The sequence below is a fragment of the Panthera leo genome, chromosome D4, assembly GCF_018350215.1.
Source record: "Panthera leo isolate Ple1 chromosome D4, P.leo_Ple1_pat1.1, whole genome shotgun sequence".
Taxonomy (NCBI): domain Eukaryota; kingdom Metazoa; phylum Chordata; class Mammalia; order Carnivora; family Felidae; genus Panthera; species Panthera leo.
In genome coordinates this window covers 7,731,475-7,757,272 of record NC_056691.1, presented here as the reverse complement: position 1 = coordinate 7,757,272, position 25,798 = coordinate 7,731,475, and the positions used below count along the sequence as shown (strand labels likewise).

Below are 25,798 nucleotides of genomic sequence, written 5' to 3'. Positions count from 1 at the left end.
CCCGGGGAAGAAAATCCTCTTTATTAAATCCGTCCCTCCAAGAAGCCAGTCACTAGAGATGCCAAATCCACTGGTGTGGATGGCTGTGGTCAGTCAAATCAAAGAGCTTTAACATATCCTCTTGCCAGGGCTGTTTTCACAAAATGAACGAAATTTTAAAAAATTCCATTAGGGTCTTGCCACACACACGAACCCTAAGGAAGCCTAACTCGTTTTCTGATGAATGGCTCCTGTATTCCAGCTGTTGGACTTCGTGTAGTGAATTTGGATGGAATGCTACCTCTCAGACCAAAAGCAAAATGAGGCAAGATGTTAACACATTTCGTGGGCCTAAGACAAGAGTGATGGCAAGGTCAGCCAATCTGTCAGTCAGTCAATCAATGACGATCAGCGGGCGCTGGCCAAGGTGCTATCGGAGAGACCAAAGAAACAGAAGATAATACCTGGCCCTTGAGGATTGATAATGCCCTCAGAGCGAGAGCGCACACACAGTTATAACAGCGTAGGAACAGACACGTACATTCGGGTTGGCAATAAATGTTAGCTGTCACCTTTAGTTATAAAATCGCCTCTCCCCCGTTTTACAAGTTACTTTGCTTCTAAAAATGGAGGAGGTGGCAGGCAGGGAGGAATCTGCAGATAAACTGGATCTACCCAAGTTGCAGCTCCTGAAGGTCAAGGAGAATCATTCCTCCTCTTGTCAACTTTGGGGAAGTGTTTTCCCTTCTAAAAACACACCTGGGGGCGCCTGGCTGTCTCAGTTAGTTAAGCGTTCGGCTTCAGTTCCGGTCATGATCTCCTGGTTTGTGAATTCGAGCCCCGCGTCAGACTCTCTGCTGTGAGTGTAGAGCCCATTTCAGATCCTCAGTCCCCCACTCTCTCTGCCTCTCCCCCACTCACTCTCTCTCTTTCAAAAGTAAACGTTAAAAAAATAAAAACATACCTTTTTTTCTAATAATAATTTGTATCTCTAAATTCTCCTGAAATCAGTATTACTCTATGTTAACTAACTAGAATTTAAATAAAAACTTGAAACAAAAATTATTTGAAATTAATTTTACCAACTAGAAAATGTAGAACAGTATAAACAAAGAAAGGAAAAACTTTATTTCCACATTCAGATATGGCCAGATATATATATACACAAAGCTGGCATGTTATATATATTGCTTTGTTTTCTTTTCTCTCCTAATATTCTCTATGGGCTACACGCATCACTAAACTTCTTTTCGTTTTTAATATTTCTTTCTTTCTTTATTTAGAGAGCACGAGCGGGGGAGGAGCAGAGAAAAAGAAAGAATTCCAAACAGGCTCCACACTGTCAGTGCTGAGCCCAACACGGGGCTCGAACCCACAAACCGTGAGATCCTGACCTGAGCTGAAATCAAGAGTCGGACGCTCAACAGACTGAGCCACCCAGGCGCCCCTCACTAAACTTCATTCTTAAAAAAACTACCTCTTCGGTTTGTCACATGGGGGTCACTGAGGCCTCTGTGATGACAGATTTGATCAGGAGTTCACAGTCACTGTTGCTGCTAAGGGACAAATCAGCCCCATGAAGCTGGGTGTCGGTTTCCTTCCCAAAGTGGAAGGGGTGGGGCGGGTGGGGGGAGCCAGAGGCGAGAGGAATTGCATGGCTACATATGATCACAGAAGGGTGTTCTCTAGGGCCGTCTTTCTTCGATGATGGAAACGATCTCTTTCTACCTGTATCTCGCTGTCCAGCTAACCGAGAGCTGGAGATGGGCTAGTGCTACAGAAGAACCGGCCCTTTACTTTTATTTAATTTTAATTAGTTGAAATTTAAACAGCCATCTGCCCTTCCCAGGGTTAGCCCATTTTGTTTCAGAAAGGTTTCCAGTGGTGGGGCGCCTGGGTGGCTCCGTCGGTTAAGGGTCGACTCTTGATTTCAGAGCCGGTCATGATCTCACGGGTTTGTGACTTCGAGCCCCACATCGGGCTCTGCGCTGACAGTATGGAGCCTGCTTGGGATGCTCTCTCTCCCTCTGTCTGTGCCCCTCCTCTGCTCGTGTTCTTGTTCTCTCTATCTCTCTCAAAATAAATAGACTTTAAAATAAAAGAAAAGAAAAAAAAAGAAAAAAGCAATGTTTCTGGTTAAATTCCTGAAGGAAAAACACATGGCCCACCACCCAGGGTTTAAATAAAAGCCAGACAAGGCTTCTTAGACTCATGGCCTTCAAGATAGGAAATATATTAGACTCTTTACTGCATTTATCTTTTCCTTGAAGATTTACCACTCCAATCTTTGTGGAGGAGACCAATATATAAATAAGTAAGTAAACGACGGTCAGCCAACTTGCAGCCCTCAAGAGGGCGGATGAGCACTGTTCGAAGCTACACCTCCAGGGCATTTCAGCTCTCCTGAAGGTGCGAGCCACATTCCCCTTCGGAAGTAGAAGGAAGAGGAAACATGTCGCCCACTTGCTTTCGTGCAGACTGTGGACATAGCTGGCCGTGCCCACTGGGAGCGGCAACAGGAACTGGCCAGTCCCCAACATCCCATCTGCATGATGGTGGAGTAAAGCTTGACACAGAGGCTCTACCCAACCGTTCACTCCCATGGAAGGGGAGGGAAACCATCAGCCCACACCTCGTCAAGCCTCTGTGTCGGGAGCTGTGTACCCAGTGGGTTTGTTTATGTGGCAGATGGCTTTGCAAAGCCCAATTCTTGTTTTCCTCGAAGGTGAGGGTGGGAAGCACCACCAAACCCTGGGCACCAGGGAAAATGCTGGGTACACGGTGTTCAGAATCAAGACCGACCCCTCCCTGTGGCAAGCTGTGCCCTTACCATGATGACAGCTTAGAGGGGCAGGCAGCCCACAGGGGCAGTCCCACACGGGCAACAGCAAGGTCCCTGAGAACTACTTCTCCAACCAGGTGTGGCCTGAGCAGGCTCAGAAGCATCCTTTGTGAGGCCCCTTGGAAATAATGCCGACGGCCATCCCCTCCGTGTGACCTGAGGACATCGTTTCAGGGGTCAGGCCAAGCCCTGCTGTGGCCAGCCACGGCCAGGCTTTTGGGGCTGGCTGTGTCTTGACCTTCCAGAAGGAACACGGATTACTGTGTGTGTCTGCCCCTGCCGCGGTATTTCTGTAAAGGGGTTCATGGTATCTAGTTGACAAAGAAGAGCAAAAAATCGAGAGGACTGGAAGAGAGGACCCATGTCACACAGTTATCGGCACTCCGCAGAAGCCACTTTTTCCTTTTCTTCCACCAACACAAGCATTTCCAGTTTTCTGCTTTTATTTCACTCAACAACTATTCACTAAGCACTTGAGCGCTGGATACACGATGCTGGCTAAAACACCCTGCGTGCCGTCTTGGAGATTATGTTTTAGGGGGAAAGAAAGAGAAACATATAAATGAGAAACCACGTAATATAGTTTCAGACTATGTATGACGACAACAAAAAGGGCATTTTCTTTAAGGGATGTATCCTCTTTTCTCCAGTATGCGTGCAGGGTGAGAAGCAGAAAAGGCAGCAGAGGAGGCAGAAGTTTGGATGTTCTCACAACTTTCAAAAGGGTTTGGAACAGCGGTGCCCTCCGTCTGGCCCTGGCTCGTGATGGCAGGTCCCATGAGGAGCCCATCCCATGGCTCTGCTGGGGACCAGCCCCGGGGACTCTTTCTCCTCCAGTGGCTCTGACTGATTCGTGCCTGGGAGGAGGGTAGGGGGGTATCGGAGGCACAGGCAGGGCTGGTGGCATCTCAGCCCTTTGGTGGCACAGTTTGTTTGGTAGCCAAGTGGAAGGAAAGCTATGTATTTATGAGCTTTATGGCTCTAATTATTTTTCTGCAGAGACTATAATTTTGTGGGTTACTTTAGGAAATGTGGAGGGTTTTTTTTTTTCTTCGGTCTCGGTTCTAGAATTGCTGCATGATCAGGGGCATGGATGAAACCTAGGCCATGAAAGAGACAGCCCAAACCAGCAGGGACAGGGACAAACAGAGAAGACACGTGACCCTACTCCCTTCGGCTCCCCTAACTGATTTCTCTTTCTCCAACTCTCTTAGGGCTCTTCGTGCATTTCCTTCTACTCTCTCAGGACCCTGGAGCTGCCCCCTTTGAATACCTTCTATGACCCATAACACAAGCCAACCAGAAGAAGAGGGGGAAGCCTCTGCTAACGCTCCTGGAAGGCGACAAGCATGTGATCTTTGACATCTCGGTTCGTTAGCCTGACTTTATTTTATTGATTTTGCTTATTTTTTGACATTTTTATTTATTTATTTTGAGAGAGGGAGAGGGAGCACAAGCAGGGAAGGGGTAGAGAGGGAGGGAGAGGGAGAGAGAATCCCAAGCAGGCTCCACACTGTCAGCACGGAGCCCAACGCGGGGCTCAAACCCACGAACTGTAGGATCGTGACCTGAGCTGAAATCAAGTCGGACACTCAACCGACTAAGCCACACAGGCGCCCTATTCGTCTGATTTTATACGCTGCAACCTTACTGAAAGAAGGGCCCAGGGAATCACACGCTTATGACTCACAGGGCACCTTGGGAGAATACTTGTAGGATTCCTTGTCACGTAGACAGCTGATACTCTTGTCTGGTAAGCAAGGAGGGGATTTGAACAAATGTTCCCGCTGCAGAGACAAACGGACGGACGCAGAGGAGTTGTTGCGTTCCCTGCGTTTACAATCAGGACTTTGCTTATACGATGCCACGCAGAGGAGAGAAAAGTGGCAAATTCATGCAACCAGTTTAATATTTCCCAACATCCAGGTATTTGGAATTATTCAAGGATCCAGCCTTTATCTTAAAAGCAAACGGACAGCAGAAGTAACACGGCCACCATATTAGTTCCTACTAAGTTCAGAGCTTTCTCATTTACAGTTCCCTTGCTTTGGCATTTTTTGCAGAACCCTCTGGTTAGTGATACACCAACCAGTCAGGGAATTCTGTCAGAAGGAAGGAGACGGACTGATATTTATTTGCTCCAAGTCAACCACCGTCCTATGGGCTTCGTATAGAAAATCTTCATCCTGTCAATAACTTCGGCGTTAACGGCATGGTCCCCAGGTTGAGCCAAAGAAGCAGAGAAGTTAAAATAATTTGCCAAGATCCTCAGAGCTACCAAGGTGCAACACGAAGACTCAAACCCTGGTCTGTTTGTTGACACGGTTCATCCAGACTACCAGGACTTGAGCTCATGGGCCAAGTGAGTTTAAACAGAATCTTGCCACGTTTGTGGACGTACCTTATTGCCAGATCAGAGGCAACTTATTCACACTGGACCAACACTTCATAACATACACTTTCAATAGGGAGAAAAGCATTGGATAAATTAATAAAAATCAATAAACATCACCTAACCACCAAAAAAACTCTAAAAACCCTCAAAAGTAAAGACAGAAACAGTTTAGAAATTTCTTCTGGCCAATTTTCTGATTTAGTCACTATTTTATTTCTATCCACTGCACGGACAACTTGGATCTGGGTTTGAATCCTGGATGGCCCGTTAACCAGCTGTGTTCATTTATCCAGTTTGGATACCTTATTTTCCTGCTTGGGCCTCATTTTCTTTTAAAATAATACCTACTTTATGGGGTTGTGGAAAGCATTATATACGAGAGTGTGTATAAAAGCATCTATCGCCTTCCCTGGCGTGCAGAAGGCCCTTCGTAAACAGGAGCAATTATTATTACCATGAAATAAGATCAGAAGTATTTCTAGGTTCTGTAGAATGCACAAACAATTCTTCAGCAGTTTTTCTTTCCTAACCCTTAAGTATAAAATGACACTGCTCTTCAAAGCAGAATCTCCACAATTTGGTTGTCACTTTTGGGCTCCTGGTCGTGGCCATCAACGCCACTCGGGTCTTCGTGTAGCTAGAACTCTGCTAAGTCTCCTCCCTGGACGCGGTGGAGAAAATGACTCTTCATTTTAATACAGAGTCTATAAATGGGGAAGCTTTAGGAGCGGCTCACAGACTGTGTGAGGAAGACAGATTTTTCTTCGGGCTGAGAACTGAACCAGCTTGCAAAGCACTTGAGCTATTTACGACTGACATTTAAGCAGCTACTGTACCAGGAAAGAGGAAAATAATGGAAATAATAACCCTTAAAATTCCCATTGGACACATTCCTGTTGTAGGAACCCTGGGGCTGTGGCTTAAATATTGACCACCAGAGCAAATGCCTGGTCCCCTTGCCCTGGGTCAGGTGGGGTGCAGAGCTGAGAGCTTCTACTTAGAAAAGTCCAACTGGATCCAAGAAGGGGCACCATTGTCATCTGCATCCTCTGCGGCCGGCCGACATGCCACAGCGAGACACGCTTGGAACATTCTGAGCGCTTTCCTGTGCTCGCACCCCGCACAGCAACTCAAAGTGTTTGACGTTCTTGCCCACGGAGTCGGGTTCGGGGCCAGGGTGGGGAAAGAGGGAGAGGGTCTGCTGGAGATGTCCACAAAGGGCCAAACAAGGGGCTGGGAGTGGGCAGAGCCTGTTGCTGACCGGGGCACCAGGGAAATGGGACACGGCAGGGTGGGAGGGAGGGAACGCTCCGGTTCAGAGACGCCATCCATGTTCATTTAAAATATCCTCAACCCCCCCAAAACCCTAACGCGTGGTGGCCTCTGGCTTCCAAATTCTCAAAGTGATAAGCTGCCAAAGTAAACTAATTGCAATGTGTCTCTGTAATTGCCATGTGTGGGTAGCTACAGCGACAGTAAAATGGTTCAGTGAATTCTGACGGTGATAATGAAACATTTGGAGATGACATAAAATGAAGGCTCTCAAAACCAGAAGACCCAGAGAGTCCAAAATGGATTTGAAAGCCTGGCTTTGTGGCCTGGAGGAAACCATAACCCCTCTGAGCCTATGAGTCCCTGTTTCTAAAAGGGGGGTAACAGTCCTCATGCGGCAGCATCATCATCCCTACAGAAGGAAGGGGAAGAAGCAGCAGGAACAAACGGATGGGGTGCAGGGCCCAGGTGCCCATGAGTTGCCGCTCACACCCAACACCTGCCTGTGACTCAAAAAGCCTGGATCCGTGTGAGGCCCCGGAACGGAGGGTTCAGGATCTGGACACTGCGTCTGGTGGTCATGTGACGTGAACACCTTGGCCACTGCTTAGGGTTGAGGAGAATGAGCTGGGAATTTCTGTATGAGTGGGGGGCACCCTGTTGCTGGTGTACGTCCCCCGACTGAGGGGCTGTAAGGATCACACGAAACGGTAAGCGTGACAGTATTTGGCAAATGGTAAAACCCACTGAGAATCCTAGCCCCTCTTGTCCCACCCAACAGCCTGGTGCCACTTACCCTCCTACATTCTCTGAGTACAAAGGTGTATCTGTCCTGGTCGAGGAGAGCTCTGCCCCATAACGCTCACAAGCAACTGACTCGGGGGTACTCAGGTCGAAAGCAGAACAAGGAAAGAATGGCAAAGAATGAAGATTTAATCCCCTGTGCCTTTGTCCTTCCAAGCTAGCTCTGTTGTAAGAAAGGTCTGGCAGAGAAGAGGATTCCAGACACAGGTAAAGTGCTGCAGCCCCCGCTGGGGTCCGTGCAAGCCACCCTGGCTCTTGGCAGGTTTTGGATTGTGCTACATTTACAGGACTTCCCCGGGAAGTAGAGGAAGAAGAAAGCTGGCAAGTATTGACTTTCTCCGCCACTGGCCAATTGCTTCCTCTGGATGACCTCTGACTGGGGAAGCACGGCAAGGGAGCACTGATCCTACGGGTGGGGTCTAGGCCAGTGACTCTTAAAGTGGGTACCATGGCATCAGCTCTAGCTCAGCTCCGGGCAGACCTAGTGAACCAGCACGCCTGGCTGAACCACCTGGAAATCTTCATGTCTAACAAGGTATCTCTTACACTAAAGACTAAAACGTACTAAGAACACCTTTAGATGATTTTTAACCTTCTGAAAGTTTTCCAAATGAAATACACCAATAGGAAAACACAGAACAGCTCGGATTTCATTTGCAATGGAGGAAGAGAGGATTTCTGACGGGCATCTCCTTTCCTGGGCTGGTCCCCTGCCCTTTCTGCTGGACTCTGAGAACTCTTGGGGATAAAGTCACGATGCCTGCCCTTAAGTGACTTTGGATTATACTCTGAGCAGATATGGATCAAGATGGCCTCCCTCCCCACCCCCGGGGCCCTTTTTGCATATTTAAGTTCTTGGTCAAGGTGAAATCATGGGACCTCATCTGAGTGACTCAGAAGTCTTGGTCTTACTGTGCGCTTCATACTTATCTTGTGACACAAACTTCTGTTGTCGGCTATAACCAGATTTCCACAATATATCCAGTCCACTGACTAGGTGACTTCTTGCTTGTTTGAACCCACGTCCGTGATTACACAATTTCCGAGCACTCTCATCTAAGAGTGGGCCCCATCTTGTGCCAATGGTTTGAGTATTTCTCCTGCTGAACCTCTGCCTCACAGTGAAGTTCCTGTTCTATACTACTAGGCCTCCCCCAAATCTATTCTCTTGAATTGTTGAGATGACATCTGGGCTTGAAGTCAATCAGTAAAGAAATATATATACGTGGGTTTGAGATGGCAGAGGGGACACTACCTTTATGAAACCTTAAGAACGTCACTGGATTCCAGGATCTGTGTCCCCCCTTCCACCTGACTGCCAGGAAACTTGCCTTTTTATCTTGTTAGACCTTGTGGTCACTGACTACTAATCTGGACCACCAAATTTATGACCTGCTGTCTCCACTCCACTCCTTTGGCTAGAAAGAGTTCCTCCCACTGCCACCTGGGGGTCCATGCTCTGATGGGTATGTATAATCCACAGGGTCCTTCCTTTCCTGCTCAATCGCATTCCACTGCACACTGAAGTCCTGAATTTTGAGTATTAAGCATCTCAAAATGTGCCAAGAGCTTGCCTACACATAGGCCATAAGGATTGTTGATTGCTTGCCTACACATAGGCCATAAGGAATATTCTCTGAGTTCAAAGGTTTTGCTTGCCAAACGTCACCCCTTGGATATAAGCTCAGGACAGGCAGGAGTTGTGTCTGTTCCCTCTACCTAGATAGCTTTAGCACCCCAAAGAGGATCCAGCACATAACAGGAGCAGAGTATCTGAGAATGAGTCAATGACACCCACACTAGAGCCTCCTGTGCAAATACCAATGGTGAGCTCAAAGATTCTGATCGTCTACACAATAGCCCATCAGTGTGACTTCCTGTTCTAACATGGATTTCCTTTTTTTTTTAATGGAGGAAGAAACAAAGATGATGAAGGTTTGATTGGCCTGGTGCAGGTGCCCTGAGAGCTGTGCTTCTCCAGGCCACCTTTTTGTGGCAGCTGCCTGAGAAGCCACTGAACGTGAGGAAGTGAAAGACTGGGCAGAAGAATTAGGTAACTGGACCCATCCATAGAATGCCCTGCTCTCTTTTAGGAAACCATCCCAAGGTCAAGGAACCTGATCCACTACTCTGAGTTCCATCTCTAAACAGGGGCAGAAGTGTATTTCCTACTCTCCTCACAAAGTTACAGTGAGAATTCGGGGATTCCTCTAACAAATATCTTACTGAGCACTTCCATTATAGTTACTGATATAACTTACTGATATAACTGATATAACATACAGTTACTGATAACACTTTTGTACCTAAGAGTAATTTATAAATTGCAATATAAATGCAGGCACTGTCCTTCACCTCACCGGTATGAATAAAAACACCACAGCAGCCCAGATCCACAGATGCCAAAGACCTTGGGTAAATGCCTGGCTCATTCAGATCTCCTGAATCATTTGGCCATCGTGACAAGAAAATTTAACAACTCAAAAGAAGTTGTGCTTTGGGATGTGTGATAAGAGACTGGGTTTGGTGGAGGAATGCAGGAGGGAAAGGCTGGCTGTTACACTTAAATGATCCAGAAAAATGTCTGAATGTTTTTACTTCAATGGCCACATCTTCTTCTAAGGTCTAGTTCTCCGAGACCTTGCAAGAGAATGAAATAGAGAGATGAGTGAGAACATTTTGGAAATCTGGAAAGGGAAATTTTCTGTAATCAGAAAGGGTGCTCACAATTGTAAGTAAACCACCTAGAAGTCCTAAGGAAACTGGGTTGTTTTGCAACATGGTCTGAGCCCAGATGATCTGAGGGAGCACAGATCAAGGCCGTTCTGGCGTTTCGTTGTTATTTTGTTTTCTTAACACAGTGGCCTCATTACCAGTAACCCATATGTTCCTGATGTTGGCTCCCCTGACTTTATTTTAAGGAAACTCCACCCAAAGCTATTCACATTTTTTCTTTAAACCATCAAGTGCTTATCATGTTTACAAGGAAAATTCCAACTAAAAATACAAGAATTACAAGACACAGATTGCCATTAATATGTTCGTCCCTGAAGAGTCCAACTAAGCAGCCTGTAAAATAGAGTTATAAGAAAATATTTAACTTGAGTTTAAGAGCTCCATTCAAAGAGAGGCTAAACTTCATGAGTTGCAGATATAAGACAGAACATTCGCTTCTGGAAAAAAAAAAATGTCATTAATTCCCCCAAAGAATGAAAAAGCCCTGTATCTGTAATAATGCTCCTCACTTTTCTATAAATGCCTTTAAGGAAACTGACAGGAACGTCACAATAGTCAATGAAATGGAAATTTTCTGGATGTTTTCCTTCTCTTCGATACATTTTTGGGTTCCAGTTAAGAAAACAAACCGTCAGTGCCGGTGACATGGCCTGCCCAGCAGGGTGAAAGAGCAAGCAAAATGCTCAATAAATAATATAAACACCCAAGTAGCAGTTATGGCCACTTCATCCCTCTTAGAATGAAAGCACCTTTAGAGCTCAATAAAAAAATGAAAAGCTGCTGAATCACAGTAGTAGCCAAAGGAAAAAGCAAAACAACTTTGTTGCACAAGCTGGCGAGAATTAAAATGCTTTGACGATGTCTAGGGTGGGGAAACGGGGGCTGTGCACTCTGGTGGCATCTAAACCGGCAAAGCCTCTGGTAAGGGATCTATGGCATCACCTATCCAACTTTACAGCATGCACATCCACCAATCTGGCAACTTCTCTTCCAGAAATAATTCCTGGAGAAAGCGTGCAAAGAGATACGTGCGTGTGAGAGTGTTTGTGTAAACATTCTTATGTGCATGAAGAGATTTAATACAGCATTGTTAATGAAAGCAAAAAAAAAAAAAAAAAAAAAAAGGCTGTCAGTAGGGGAATGATTAAAAAAATGACATGTTCCTGTAGGTACTGTATAGTTTTTTAAAAAAGGAGTTGCTCTGGGGCGCCTGGGTGGCTCAGTCGGTGAAGCGTCCGACTTCGGGTCAGGTCATGATCTCACGGTTCGTGGGTTCGAGCCCAGAGTCAGGCTCTGTGTTGACAGCTCGGAGCCTGGAGCCTGCTTCGGATTCTGTGTCTCCCTCTCTCTGCACCGCCCCCCCCCCCCCCACATTCACGCTCTGTCTCTCAAAAATAAATAAACGTTAAAAAAAAATTTTAAAAAGGAGTTGCTCTACATACATATACCTAGAAAGCAGAAGCATGTATATTTTTAAGTTAAAAAAAAAAGTAAGTCATAAAATAAAATGCAGAATGTGAGCCCATTTTTATAACGGGGCATGCGTGTATTCACATGGATATGTGTAAGTATATTTAAGTACACATACACACACACACATTTCATTTCTGTAAACATTTAAAAAGTCATTGCCTTCATAGTCATTATCTCTCATCAGTGCTGGAGGCAACTTAAACTCTTCATAAGCTTAAGTACCCTAAGCACTTAAAAAAAAAAAAAAAAGAACAGGTAAATTTTTCCTTTTCTAATTTAAAATAGTCGGTGAGAATTTTTAAAGTGTGTTTTAAGGACTGTGCTAAGAGACGAATAACCCTGGTTTGTTGAGTTAGTAATCAGTCTCCCAAGTGACCTGGGGTACATGTGCTGGAGAGGCAAACGCTCCCCCCACCCCCACCCCCGTGAGGACAGAGAGCCAGTGCTCCCTTCCCTATACCCACAGTAGACGCATATCCACTGACCGAGAGCACAGACTCTGTCATCAGACGGTCCTCGGTGTAGTTTCCAGCTCTACCATTTCGAGAGTAAGAAATCTAGGGCAAGTTACATAATGTTTCAGTGATTCAGATCCCTCAACTATAAAATGGGATTAAACAATCCCTTTCTTCCTTCCTTCCTCTTTTCTTTATGAAAGAGAGAGAGAGAGAGAGAGAGAAAGAGAGAGAGAGAGAGAGAGAGAGAGAGAGAGAGAATCTTAAGCAGGCTCTACAGTCAGCACAGAGCCCGACACGGGGCTTGATCTCACGACTACAAGTTTATGACCAGAGCCAAAATCAAGAGTCAGTTGCTCAACCGACTGAGCCACCCAGGGCCCCAACGTACATCCACCCTCACGAACCATCGTCCCTGAACTGCCAGCAGAAGCTGAGCCCTGGGAGAACCGTCATTAACCCTTCCACACTTAAAACTTTACACAGACAGAATTCCCAAGCCACTAAAAACTTCCATAGCACTGTATGCACGGGCACCATCCCGAAGGAGAGTGAGTGTGGGACTGGGGTGAGACTGTTCCTCAAACCGGCTCTGATATTCCCTAGGTATGTGACCCAGAGCAAGGTGCTTTATCTCGCAGCCTCGCGTGGGAGGGGAGGGTGTGTTGGTGTTTTTACTAATGTTATTCTGAGGGTTAAACAACACAAGTGGATGTATCCAGAGCACCCAGCATCTGGAACACAGCAGAAAAAGCACAACAACCAACAACAGTTCTAATCAACTGGGCACCTACTGTGGGCGAGGCATTTTTCTCTCATTCTTACACCAACTCTGAAAGAGAGGTATCGCTACCTCCCTATTAAGAGCCAGGAAACAGAGATTCGGGGCATCACATGACTTGTCCTTAGGGTTCCCCTGCAGATCCGCCTGACTCTAAAGTTCTTTTCATCTCCTTTTTTTTTTTTTTTACCCCCCTACAGTTCATTATTTGTCTCCCTGTATCATTTGGGCAAGTCCCAATGTCCTCTTCTGGTAATCCCTTCTGAGATAATATGACCGATTTCAGGGTATGTAAGCTAGTGGCTATGAATACTTTTGAGAACTGAAAACAACACTTTGGCAGCCTGGGGAAACAAGGGACTTTTACCTATGGGAAAGCCTCGAAACACCTCTTCACCGGCTGCCCCGGCTTCCCCTGCTCACAGGGCGGCCCCTGCCTCCCTCTTCACTGCCGGACACTCAATCCTAGGTGCACAAAGACTCATGGGAAGGAACACTTCCTATACTAAGCTAACCTTAATGTGTCAGGGAATCACTGGACCATCCCCTTTTCTCCAGGGAGAGGTCCCAGGAAGTTGGGTGAGCCCCGGATATGTAATGAGAGGGGCAGAAAACAGGAGCAAGTGCTCAAAGAAGGGCCCCGAAGACCTGACTCCTAATCACGGTTTTGCCAAGGGCTGGCTCTACCAAATGGTTGAAGGAGTCATAGGCAAAAGTCCCTTTCCTTCTCCTCCCCCTCCATCCTTTTGCTCATTCTTATTTATTCCATAGGCTTTTATTAAGCATTTACTGTGGGCAAAACATTGCATGAGAATACAGTTCCTGTCCCGAGCACACTTAGTTTAGTGATGGCTAGTTGACTCAGTCATTTTTTTTTAATGTTTATTTTTGAGATAGAGCGAGACAGAGCGTGAGCAGGGGAGGGGCAGAGAGAGAAGAAGGCACAGAATTCGAAGCAGGCTCCAGGCTCTGAGCTGTTAGCACAGAGCCCCACACAGGGCTCTAGCTCATGAACCTCAAGATCGTGACCTGAGTCGAAGTTGGACTCTTAACCGACGGAGCCACCCAGGTACCCCTGTTGACTCAGTCATCTTAACTGTTCTTATGGGTATGTGGATTTAATCTGTGTGTGTGTGTGTGTGTGTGTGTGTGTGTGTGTGTGTGTGTAGATACTTAGCTACGAATACAGACTACTCACAGTTCATTTCCATAACCAACCATTCAAACAGCTCTTCTGATGAAGAGCCCCTCCCACAAAGCCCAACATGCTTTGTGCCAACTACATCCCATACACGCACCTAAATTTAACTTTTGTTTCATAGAATTAGCACAACTGTCAGAATTCATCAAGTACTAGTTATGGAAAACTGCTCTTGGGGCAATTCTGTAGTAATTAAGTGTATAAGAGTAATTAAGAATTCCTCCGGATCTAATACTCCATCCCTAGGACTATATGAACATGAATAACCTCATGGCTGATACCAAAAATGAGTCCTGATTGGGGCTGCTGATGGTACCATCGGAAAGACATCACCGGCTCACGCTCCTTCAGCTTCCTCGGTGAAGATCTGATTTACAATCAATCTTATTGGTTTTCCAGAGATTTCAAGGGGAAGCGGTGACACACGCTTAAATTCTAAGCAATACGATTTCTAGGCTTGCGATGTATTATTTCACAACTGCACGAACGCAGATGTGACTAAATTTCCTGTGGGATGGGGTATGTTTATTGTCTCTACCATCTGCCTTCAAAAACACTAACCTTTAAACAGTTCACATTAACCCCCGGCAATGAGATCAGCCACGGTGGTAACCCATAGGACTCTTCTGGAAAGTGCCATTGCATAATCGCTGTAAGTAAACAGGGGAGTGTAGAGGAAGAAGGTAAACGCATAACTGCCTCCTCATTCCATTTAAATATCAATGCTCTGAGGGTTCTTCAGCTTGGAAGATGGTTGGGCTATTTGGTAGGACAAGCCATTTACAAACGTGTTTTGTTCCGGGAGGCCTGTTGGTGGCTGGAAACCTTTTGTTTCCTGGTGTAGTCAATTTCAATGGGGCTGTCAGGCTTACCACGGCCACACTGGGGAGGGAGAATGCCACCAGCGTCTGGGAGCTGACCGGCCAGCTCCTACAGGGCCAGCAGGCAGGGCAGTTCTAAATCACGAGAGAGAACCACAGGAGCCAGGACGGACAGAGAAGGCTCCCGCTCCCTGCCAGTGCCCTGCTATCAGCCTGCTAGGGCTGGGAGGCAGCTCTGTGGTGTTTTCCCAATGAAATCTAATGACTGGGTCACGTGTGATGGAAATCTGTGTGTTGGCAACTGGCAATTCCAGAGGTGAAAACAAGAGCAAGCGGTGGAAAACACAGAGACCTAAGCGACTGGGAGGCAGAATCCCCAGAAAGCCTCTACTCTGGATTTCTCAGAGGCGATCTGTGTGAAGGAATCTGTGAGACAGTTCCATTTCACAGATCGGAAAACCGGCCCGGGGAATGTTTGGCAGGCCCTGCAGCGTGGCTTCCTGATAAAGATCATTAACAGAACCGCAATTTTGTTAAGCCTGGCAATGCACCGAAATAGCCTTCCTCCCAGAGATCCTTGCATGTGAGGGTAGCCACGTGACGAAGTGGGGGGGGGGGGGCGGTGCTTGTCCTTCACTGCTCTCTTGCCCTCTGCCTGACACTGGGACAAGACACAGAGAACGTCACACCGATGCTGTCACCAGGCGGATGGAAGCCACAGATGCCAAAGCCGGAAGCTGGCAGGGGCGGGCACATCGTGGGCTCCGTGGGCCACCCCCAGACCAAGCAGTGTCTACAACCGGGCGTCATGCAAACCCATACACTGGGGGTGCTGCTCTAACACAAGAAGCAAACTCAGAAAAGTCTCGTGCTCTGTGCTCCGTGGGTTACAAAGAACAGGCTCTTTGGGAAAACTTGGGATTGGGACAGGCCACTCAAACTCGACGAAAGCTTCCAACTACAGCACTAACAACATAATCAAGAGGGAACTGGAGCAGCCAGTTCCGGGTGGCAGGAGGCTCCTTGGTGGTTCCAAAATGCACAACAGTGTCAACTGGAAACGTGGGCTGGCAGGAACTGAGACGACAGGTGCTAGAACCGGCTGGGCCAGTAGCCAGGGGCCGCGTGAGGCCAGGTGCGCTCCTCTCTGGGGAAGGAGCCCTTAAGGTCGTGCTCATTTCCAGTTGTATTAAGATTGGGCTAAAGGGGCTCCCGCCTCTGCGGCAGCTGGGCTGAAGGCTTTTTCATCCTCTTCTTTTGCTACTCCAGCTCGTCTTGCCTAGAAAAGACTGCGGGCGGACAAACAAAATTCTGCGCTATTCTGACATCATTCCTCTACTTTACCAGCCGCACCTGAGTGAACCAGACTGTGTATTCAGGTCACTGTTATTTGGCTGCTCTATGGGGATGGTCTGATATAATCCCAGCAGTTCGCATGTAACATTTCTACTTCTCCAGTTCCAGTCCCCACACAATGCCCTGGCTTACTTTCCTAAAATGGCGGGATGGCCTCTCTACTCAGTGGTATTACGCTTAGCACGGCCCCAATCCCTCCCTGAGCTCCTCTTGCTGGTTTCCAGCCTCCTCTCCCTCTCTCGACTCCAAGGCTTAACCTGTGCCTCCCAGCCGCAAACAAACTGCCTTTGGCTCTACTCTCTGACATGCCGTGCTGTGGTCTGTGTTCCTGCCTGTGCACTTCACTTTCCCCTGCCCGGAAGGCCTCTGCCCACACAGCCTACCCAATGAGCTACTCATCTTCAAAAGCCTACTCTGGAGTCCCCTCTAGGAACGCTTCTCTGACACCCTCCTCTGAGTTAACCGGGTACTTCTTGATATTAGTAGTGGTGGCATTGCCTGTATCACTGCATCGACTAAATGACATTCGTGTCATTTGCGGAACTGAATGTGGCCTCTCCTTGATGGGTCCAGAAGCAGGAGGGTTGTGAAAACCCTGTTCTAGGAATTCCCATGGCATTCTAACAGCCCGGAATGAATAGGGCATTTAAAAAGAAATTATCCATTAGCACCGTAACAAAATGTACAAATATCAACTCTCGGGCAACTAATCCAGGCAAAATTCTGAAGCTTGCCCGGGCAAGAGAATGGTCCCAAAGAGAAAGAAAAGACTGAGGAACAAGCTTACATGCTTGGAAAGGGTTGTTCCTCTGTTTACATCTAAAATAAAAGACTAAAATGTACTTACAAGTTGCCTTGGAGATACCACCCAAACAGACGCCCGTAAATGCTATCAACACTCAAACATGAAAAGAAATGACACCTTATCCACCTTCCTCACGAAGGCATGATCAATGGACGGAATAGATGAAGAATCGACAAAACCGAGCTCTAGTCCTAGGTCATTCACCAGGCGAGGGAACTCGAAAAAGCAATACTATTCATCTTTTCAAAGTACGCCTTTTACAAAACACTCATTAATATCGTAATAATGTTGTATGGTGACAGATGGTACGTACACTTGTCATGGTGAGCGCAGTGTAACATACAGAAATTGTCCAATCACTACATTGTACACCTGAAACTAATATAACACTGTATGTCAAGCATACTTTGATAGTAAGTAAATAAACAAAGACACACACACACACACACACACACACACACACCACAAGGTCGAAGCGCTGTATCAATTAATATGGCGGGAGTGAAACTCAGTGGGACCTCATTTTCATCCACATCTGTAGGACCAAAGGCCTTTGAATTCTAAGGCTCTCTGTAAGGCAACAGCATCTACATACAAATATATTTCCTCATGGAAAGATGCAGACACATATTTTGGTGTGCCTTTGATTTAGAAACACGTAGATGAAGAACGTGGCTTGGAAATGTGCACCTCTTGTAAAAGACATCCAAGGGCTTTGCCAAGAAGGCAGCAATGCCTAGACATTTGATATTTTCTAGGTCTCAGTTCCCATCTCTAAAAATATACTGATGACATTTTCTCTGACCTCTACCTACCGCAGGGAGTACGGAAAGGATGGGGGGGACGGCACTCAATAAAGCCATGACCTTCTTGAAAGACAGGACACTCACTCATTGTGGCTGTTGTGTTAGCAACTGTGACACAGTGCTTGGGCTTTTAAAGACCTAGTTTTATTAGGGGATGAAGTTCCCCGTGACCAAGATGCTGTATGACGTCACCCAGCCAACTAATCCAACCGAAGCTGAAAGGCACGGCCAATAATTACAACTCATTTAGAAGGTCTCTGCACCTCCTCTTGCCCCCAGCACTGTATCACCCACTTGAAAAATATTAGACCAATTTTCTCCTCATCCTAAGGAGCAGTTGACGAGCAATGCTCGTGCCTAGCAAGTTCCAGAAAAACATTTTCAGACAAAATGCTTGGAGGATGAAGTAAGGCTGTGTCTGGATGCCTACTCCGTCATTCCCAGAAGTGGCCCAGTGGCTAAAGCATGGACACTCCCTTTGCAAGCCCATCACAGCGGGCCACTTGCCCATCTTCTACGAGAGAGTTATGATTTCCCAGTTTGCACAACCGTACCCTGATCTATTCCCGAAAGACTCACCATATGTATTTATTTTTAGGCTGCTGTTAGCAGTTTCTGATTGGCCATGGGAATTTTTAACAATTAAAGTCAAAGTTAAAAAAACAAAACAACTCAACAATTTCAAGTTGACGATGTATTCATGATTCCACTAAAGAAGAGGAATATGGAAGAAGAGCCTTTGGCCAAGAGGTAGGGCAAAATCACAAGGTACATCTCATTTTCTGGGTCTTGTTTCATTTTGCATCTGTTGAATGCGAGAGTGTCAATCATCTATTCAGTAAATATTTACTAAATGCCTACTTTGCACCAAGAGTTACGCTTGCTGTAAGACTAGAAACATTATCCCTCTTCTCAACGAGTCCCATAAAGGCAAGGGAGGGAGGGGCACCTGGGTGGCTCAGTCAGTTAAGCGTCCGACTTCGGCTCAGGTCATGAACTCGTGTGAGCAAATTGAGGAATCAGCAAGAGAGAGATGCAGGAGAATCCTAGTCTTCCGAAGGAGTTGAAATTCTTATTTAAATGGATAGTATCCCCTTTGCCCCCAGGAAGCAAAACGTTATGCATGGTCTGACTCTACATGACTTGGCATCTGAACTCTAGGGATGTTCACAGAAACAGGTGCCTGAGTCAGCAAAACTGGTGTAAAGAAAGAAATTAAGCCAAACTTAGTTCTCCACGTATGTTCCCAGTTACACAGCGGATCTGTACATTTTGTGAACACCATCGTGATTTTTCTTGCTTTCCTTCTCTCCTCTTCTTTCTCTCTGCACTTCTCATGTATCTACGCATCTTCACAACGTGCAGAGAGAGTACTGTGCGAAGTTCTTTCCGAGAAAGAACGAGTCAGAAAATTCTGACCTCGGGAGGAAGCAAAGGCAGGTTTTCCTCACAAAGTCGTAACGCACGAGGTAGAGAGAGAGAGCAAGAGTGCCATCAGAGAGATGCAGGTGACGTGCAATCAGAGTCCAGAGTCAGGAGAGATGAAATCCAGCTAGGAAACCAGGGAGGGCTGCTGAGAGGAAGTGTCATTTCACCTGGGCCTTGAAGGATGGAGAGGCTCTGGGGATATGGGGCCTGTGGGAGGAGGGGCACGCCTGGGCAAAAGCATTCCTGTTCCCTTTTATGTGACTGTTTTTTGTTTAGGAAGCGAGACGCTGTCGTTAGGGCCTATCTGTGAGGTGTTGAATTCCCGGCCAATGAACAGATCACCATGTTGGGCTGACCACTTTGGGGTGTCATAAGCTATATCAGCTTAGCACCAACACCAGGAAAATACTATGAGAGTTCAGGATGATGAAGGGTGACATTCTATTTTATTTTACCAAAAGTTTTTGAAGTTTTCATGCATTTATTTTGAGTGGGGGAGGGGCAGAGAGCGCGAGGGAGGGAGAGAGAATCCCAAGCGGGCTCCACCATGTGGGGCTTGATCCCACAAACCATGAGATCGTGACCTGAGCCAAAATCAAGAGTTGGACGCTCAACTGACTGAGCCGCTCAGGTGCCCCAAAGGGTGACATCTGCGAGGAAAGCCGTTAAAGCCAAAGCCTGGTGTGTGACAGAACCACAGAAACTCACCCCTGGGAACTAAGACATCTGTCCAAAAGCGACAGCACAACATCGCCCTTCAAGACTCAAGGCGGTGGCCGGCTCCCCACTTACCATGAACATGGATTCCATTTGGTTGAAAGGAAGCGTTTGTTTCTGGCTGGTAAGACTTCAGGTGCGACGCGCCCGCTGGCTGCTGGGGGTGGGGGGGCTGCGTCCTCTGCATGACCGAAGAAGCAGCTGGAACCCTCCGGGGGCTGATGTGAGGGGACGGGGCGGAAGGTACAAACCTGGGAAAAGGATCGTAAGAGGAAACGTGAGGGACATTAAAAAGCAGGAGCAGAGGCAAACTCTTCAAAGCTGAATTCTAATGTCCACAGTGGCTGGATGAGAGCGTGACAAAAAGCCCTCAAAGGAAATTGGTGAAGACTTTCCTCTCCCCTTTTCAACCACTGACTTCTCAATGGAGATACTGAGGGGATGAAAGAGATCAACAAAGGGAAAATGTAGTCACAGTTTGGGTCTTGTGAAGCCTCTCCAAAGGCATTTCAAATACTCTGGCTTTGGTGAAATGCAAAGCACGTCTTTTGCCAGGCCCCTTTTTTCCTGCTAATTTTTAAATTCGTTTGCATTTCAGGGGCAATTTGATCCTTATGTTTCTGATTCATTTACACTTAGCTCATAAACATTTTGTTCCACGAGGTAAGCCTCTCTAACCCTGTTCACTTTCAACAATACATTTTCTTCTGCCAAGACTGCGTGAATTTGAGCCTCAAAGGTCGAGTGGGGGACCCAGAACCCAGGCTACCTGCGTGGGTTCCGCGCGTGGTAGAGAACACTGCCCAGGGCACAACGGGAACACGATGTGGGACATCTTTCACAGTCACGCGTGCTAATCGTAATAGCACTGTCGGCAGCTTTCTGAGCAGGGACATGCAGATGTTCAAACAAGGGGACACGGTCAACTAACCTGAGATCCAAGCCTGACAGCTTTCTGCCAGTCTTCTAAGTGTAAGGGGGCAAGTGGCAGGGTCTCACTCCCTGGGTTCCAAATGACAGTTCGGACCTGCCAGCGCTGAAGGGAAGGTGTACCCGCGAGTGCAGGGTTAAGGTTTACCGGTGTCCACAGACAGCCGTCACGAGTGGGGCGGCCCGGGGAACCCGTCGGTGTGGTGAAATGAAGCCGCAAAGTAACTGGGGAGCAAACTGTGTCAGCAGTGAATTGGTCAGTCCCCCCCAAAAGGCCCGGTAAGCTGAAAACTTCCAGTGGGTTGTTTCTGACACCGGCTGAAAAGACAGGCTTTGTGTTACGCCGACCCGTAGAGGTTGCCCGCGGTGTTCACGGCTTAGTTCACAAGGATGAGTCCCTTCACGTTGCTGGGCTCTTGTGTAGGGCCATGGATGGTAGAAAGGGACACGGAACCGGTCAAATTTATAAAGTGACCTGCAATGCTGTGAATCGGGGCAGTTAACGGGGCCCAGCCTGGGCGTTCGTGCTGCGGCAGTAATAAAGCGTGGGCCAAAATCCCCCTGAGGAGGCTGTGAGGGAAGGGGGTGCGGGAACCAAGGAGGGGGGTCGGCACTCGCCAACCTCTGGAGAAGAGAAGTCTCTGGACGAGGCCGAAACACGCTGGCTGGGTCAGATGCTTATTTTCACTTTGCTGAAGGAGACCGGTAACCGAGCGCCCCGGGCCGGGGAAATACGTATCTTCCGAGGAGTGTCTCATCCTAATTGGAATTAGCCTGAAAAGACGTGCTGAACTGAATGGCTCTGAAAGCCATTGAGCCCTGGCCAGCAAATGAGCCCTGGCATTGCCCTGAGAACATCTAGTGAGAACTCGCAGGCCGGGATTCCTCATATGGAGGCGATTTTCCTGGGGAGTAGGTCTCTAATGCGTCTGGCAAGGCTGTCTGAGGTCGTGGGAGGGGGCTGAGGAATTGTGGGATCGCAGGCTTCAGGGCTAAACGGAGTCCACACCACCACCCAACCCCCTGAGCCCCGTGGGCAGGAGGCCCTCAGGGAGAGGGGGGAGGATTTGGATTGCAAGACAACCTGTGTCACGGGCATCTCAGTTCCGGTTCTGAGCAAGGCAGCGAGCTCCTTTGCCTTGCTTCCTAATTCTATTTCTTCATCTGGGAATAAAAGACGCGGCACACTGTCGATGGTTTTCTGGTCTTTTCTCTGGTGCTTCAGCCGCTTTTCCTTTCTGTCGAGGTCCAATGGGGCAGAGATGTGTGGATGGCACAAGTCACAGTACGGAGAAGTCTGAGCCTGATATTGGCGGCTTGATGGAAGAAAAGGATTCCGTTTCCCCCGTCCCCCAGCAAGTGAGTCAGGCTCATACACAAGGGTTTGATTAACAAAGAGAGAAAAGGCAGAGGGGGAGGGGGAAGGAGGCAAAGATTGTCAGCAATATAAAATCTCATCTTTCTGTAATTAGGGGTGATGTGGCTATAGGGTGAACTGTGATTACTTGCTATAAAGAGGGGAGAATTCAACCAACTAAAAGGACCGAATCCATTAAGGAGTCATCCAGAATTTACATTCCTACAAACCGACTCTATAGCTATACATAGATTATACATCTACCTACAAATGATACATCTATGTATCTATCTAGGGAATATATAATTATACGGTAATTATACATCATTCTTATCTATTCATTCACACAAGTTCCAAACTTTGGCCATGCCCTCTTGGCTACCACATATTACATAAAGTACTGACGGTGAGCAAAGGAAGACAGATGTGGGGGCTATTACATCAAGGTGTTAGCAATGCTGATCGCAGAGACGTTGGAGGGGGGCGTAAAATACACCTACTGAGCCTTCAACTCACTCCACATTTGGCTGTTTGCTAATTCTGACTAAGGTTTTCTCCATGTTCAAATAAGTAAGATTACATGGCATTAAATTAACATAATTTTAAAATATACTATGTCCCTTCATATAAAGTACTAATAAAAATTTAAATGTAAACTATTCTGGCTGAGATAAATGAACACCTTGAGAAGTCCTTGATTTGGAAAGGGAAGGGACTCCAACAGAAATCTTAACTTTTATGCATACATAGAAAAGGTGAAAAGTGACAAGACGTGATTACGATTATCCAACGATTGCTAGGAGCCAGGGAATAAGAAGTCAGCACGGAAAAGCCCAGTGTAAGAAACGAGTGTGTAAATGTGATTGATTTTCAAGTACAGCACATAGATTTAATTTTGTCACTGCTGAAAAATGGTACATGGGATGTTATTGAAAAATCTCTCCAGGGGCGCCTGGGTGGCTCGGTCAGTTAAGCGTCCAACTTCGGCTCAGGTCATGATCTCACGGTCCGTGAGTTTGAGCTCCGCGTCGGGCTCTGTGCTGACAGCTCAGAGCCTGGAGCCTGTTTCAGATTCTGTGTCTCCCTCTCTCTCTCTGCCCCTCCCCTGTTCATGCTGTGTCTCTCTCTGTCTCAAAAATAAATAAACGTTAAAAAAAAATTTTTTTAAAAAGAAAAATCTCTCCCAATCTCGCTAATTTAAATTCAATTTTTATAGACCTGCTTACTAGTTAACCAGCTCAAGGTAGGCTAGAATTAAGCACATCAAAATCAGAGGGGTGAGGGGGCAGGGGAGGAGGGCAAAAGTGGGGAAGTCCCTCTGTTAGAGGGAAGGTCCTGGGAGCTTCTGGAACAATCACTGACAACTTGTAACAAGACAGAGGTCAGAAATGTTTTATTTACTTTTTAAAATTTTTAAATGTTTATTTATTTCTGAGAGAGGGAGACAGACTGTGAGCGGGGGAGGGGCAAAGAAAAAGGAAGACACAGAATCCGACCCAGGGTCCAGGTTCTGAGCTGTTAGCACAGAGCCTGACTCAGTGCTCGAATTCATGAGCCGCAAGATCGTGACCTGAACCTAAGTCAGATGCTTAACTGACTGAGCCACCCAGGCGCCCCTGGAAACGTTTTTTTCTTAAAGCCAAAAGGACTCAAGAAACTTGAGTGGTTTGAGGCCATTCACTCCAGAAACGAGTGAAGAACCAAGAACATGCACACTTAAACGGGAGCTCATTACGCCAAAGGTGGAAAGTTCTCACTGTTACTGAAGGTCGGGTGTGGGGCCTCACGGTCTCTTTGTCTTAGCGTCCTCGCTGATTTTCCAACCTTGGTTTTTGAACACATGCTCACACACCTACCACAATGGATATGATCTGAGTATCTGCCCAAAACAGGGAATTTTTTTTTAAATCCAAAGCCAGGGAATTAAAATATTTTGATGCTAAAATAAACAAGTTTGATGCTGAGTCTAAGTTGCGGTGATTTACAATTTTCCTCCCATGGAACAGCTCATCCCCCATCACGTCAGGACAAGGTGACGACGTCACTCTAATTCATTCTGAGTTACGGCAGTGTCCAACAGCCAGAGGAGAGAAGGTCTGAAATCTTTCTAGGTCCAACTCTGTCCCCCCCCTGCTGTGGATCCGAAGTTGACATTTCACAGATTTCATTTAACACAGCTCACCAGTCTCTTCTTTGAAACATTAGAAGATTGTTAATGTCAGAACGCACACAACGGACTAGAATTTTTTTTTTTGAGACATCACTGCTTACCAGAAACACTTCACACAAAAGCAAACCAGAGAACTGAGTCAACCGTTTGTACTCATTCAGTGGAGGAGTTTATGTAACCTCAGCATGAGCCATGGTTCAATGGTTTGTACCCTTCCCCCAACCTCCTGCCAAAAAACAAAACAGAACAACACAACAACAACAAAACCCAGGCAGGAAACAGGTTTTAAAGGGCTCATCAAAAAGCTTCTGGGAAAAAAGGACTTAAAAAGGCTTCTATAGCTACGTATCTACACACATCTTAGGAAACGTCTGGTTGCTCGGGGTAGCTAGTCGGTTACAGTCCTTCCGTTCTGTGGTCTGCTCCCACCCTCGGCTCATACTGAGTCTCCCAACCTTGCAGTGAGGTGGGCCAGAAGCAAAGAGGCCATCTTTCCTGTAAATACAGTACTCAGAAACAATCTTACATCGTTTCACAGAATGGTAGGTCCCAACGGAGAAACACAGAACGAGTGAGGTTCACGTGCAGAAAAACTGCAGATGGCAGGAGAAGGAGACAGATATCGCTGAAGACCCACTGGGGTTGGATTCTGGCTCTGTTCCTCACTAGCTGGGTAATCTTGAGTAAATTCCCCGACTTCTCCCAGCCTCAAATTCAAGTACAAAGTAAAGATAATCTTAGCCCCTACTGGGGATCGTAAAATCTGAGATAACATATTCCTTTCTTCATCCAAGAGATATTTACTGAGCACTGACCCAGTGTGTGGCTCTATTCTGATCACTAGGGACAGCGAAAGACATGACCCGTATCCCTGCCTTTGTGGGGCTTATATTTTGGTGAGGGGAGGCAGACAATGAACGAAGTCAAATAAGCAAACTATACAGTGTACTCGGGACACGAGTACCAGGGAGAAAAATCAAGAATGGAAGGTGAAGGCTGGGGTAGATTATGAACAATTTTAAATTGGGAGGTCAGAGATCTCAGAGTATTTTATTTTTTTTATTTTTTTTTTTTAATTTTTTTTTTTTCAACTTTTTTTTTTTTTTTTTTTTTTTTTTTTTAATTTATTTTTGGGACAGAGAGAGACAGAGCATGAACGGGGGAGGGGCAGAGAGAGAGGGAGACACAGAATCGGAAACAGGCTCCAGGCTCCGAGCCATCAGCCCAGAGCCTGACGCGGGGCTCGAACTCACGGACCGCGAGATCGTGACCTGGCTGAAGTCGGACGCTTAACCGACTGCGCCACCCAGGCGCCCCGATCTCAGAGTATTTTAGAATGAATGTCTGACACTTTCCAGCTGATCAATACATGTTTATGGAAGGACTGCTCTCAACAGAATGTGCACTTAAGGTAACTGTGACATTGACCCATACCCAGTGCTTGACAGCTGCGTAAGACTGTGGTTCCCG

General features: G+C 46.8%; 1 protein-coding gene across 6 annotated transcripts in view; it reads right to left on the bottom strand.

Moving 5' to 3' along the window:
• The window catches only part of GLIS3 (GLIS family zinc finger 3), a 540,949-nt gene that overhangs the window by 5,614 nt on the left and 509,537 nt on the right, over window positions 1-25,798 (bottom strand). For all 6 annotated transcript variants that reach the window (XM_042913531.1, XM_042913532.1, XM_042913530.1 and 3 more), the window contains one exon: window positions 19,947-20,122. In XM_042913531.1, the coding sequence (XP_042769465.1) occupies window positions 19,947-20,122 (176 nt within the window). The remainder of the gene's footprint in view (window positions 1-19,946; window positions 20,123-25,798) is intronic.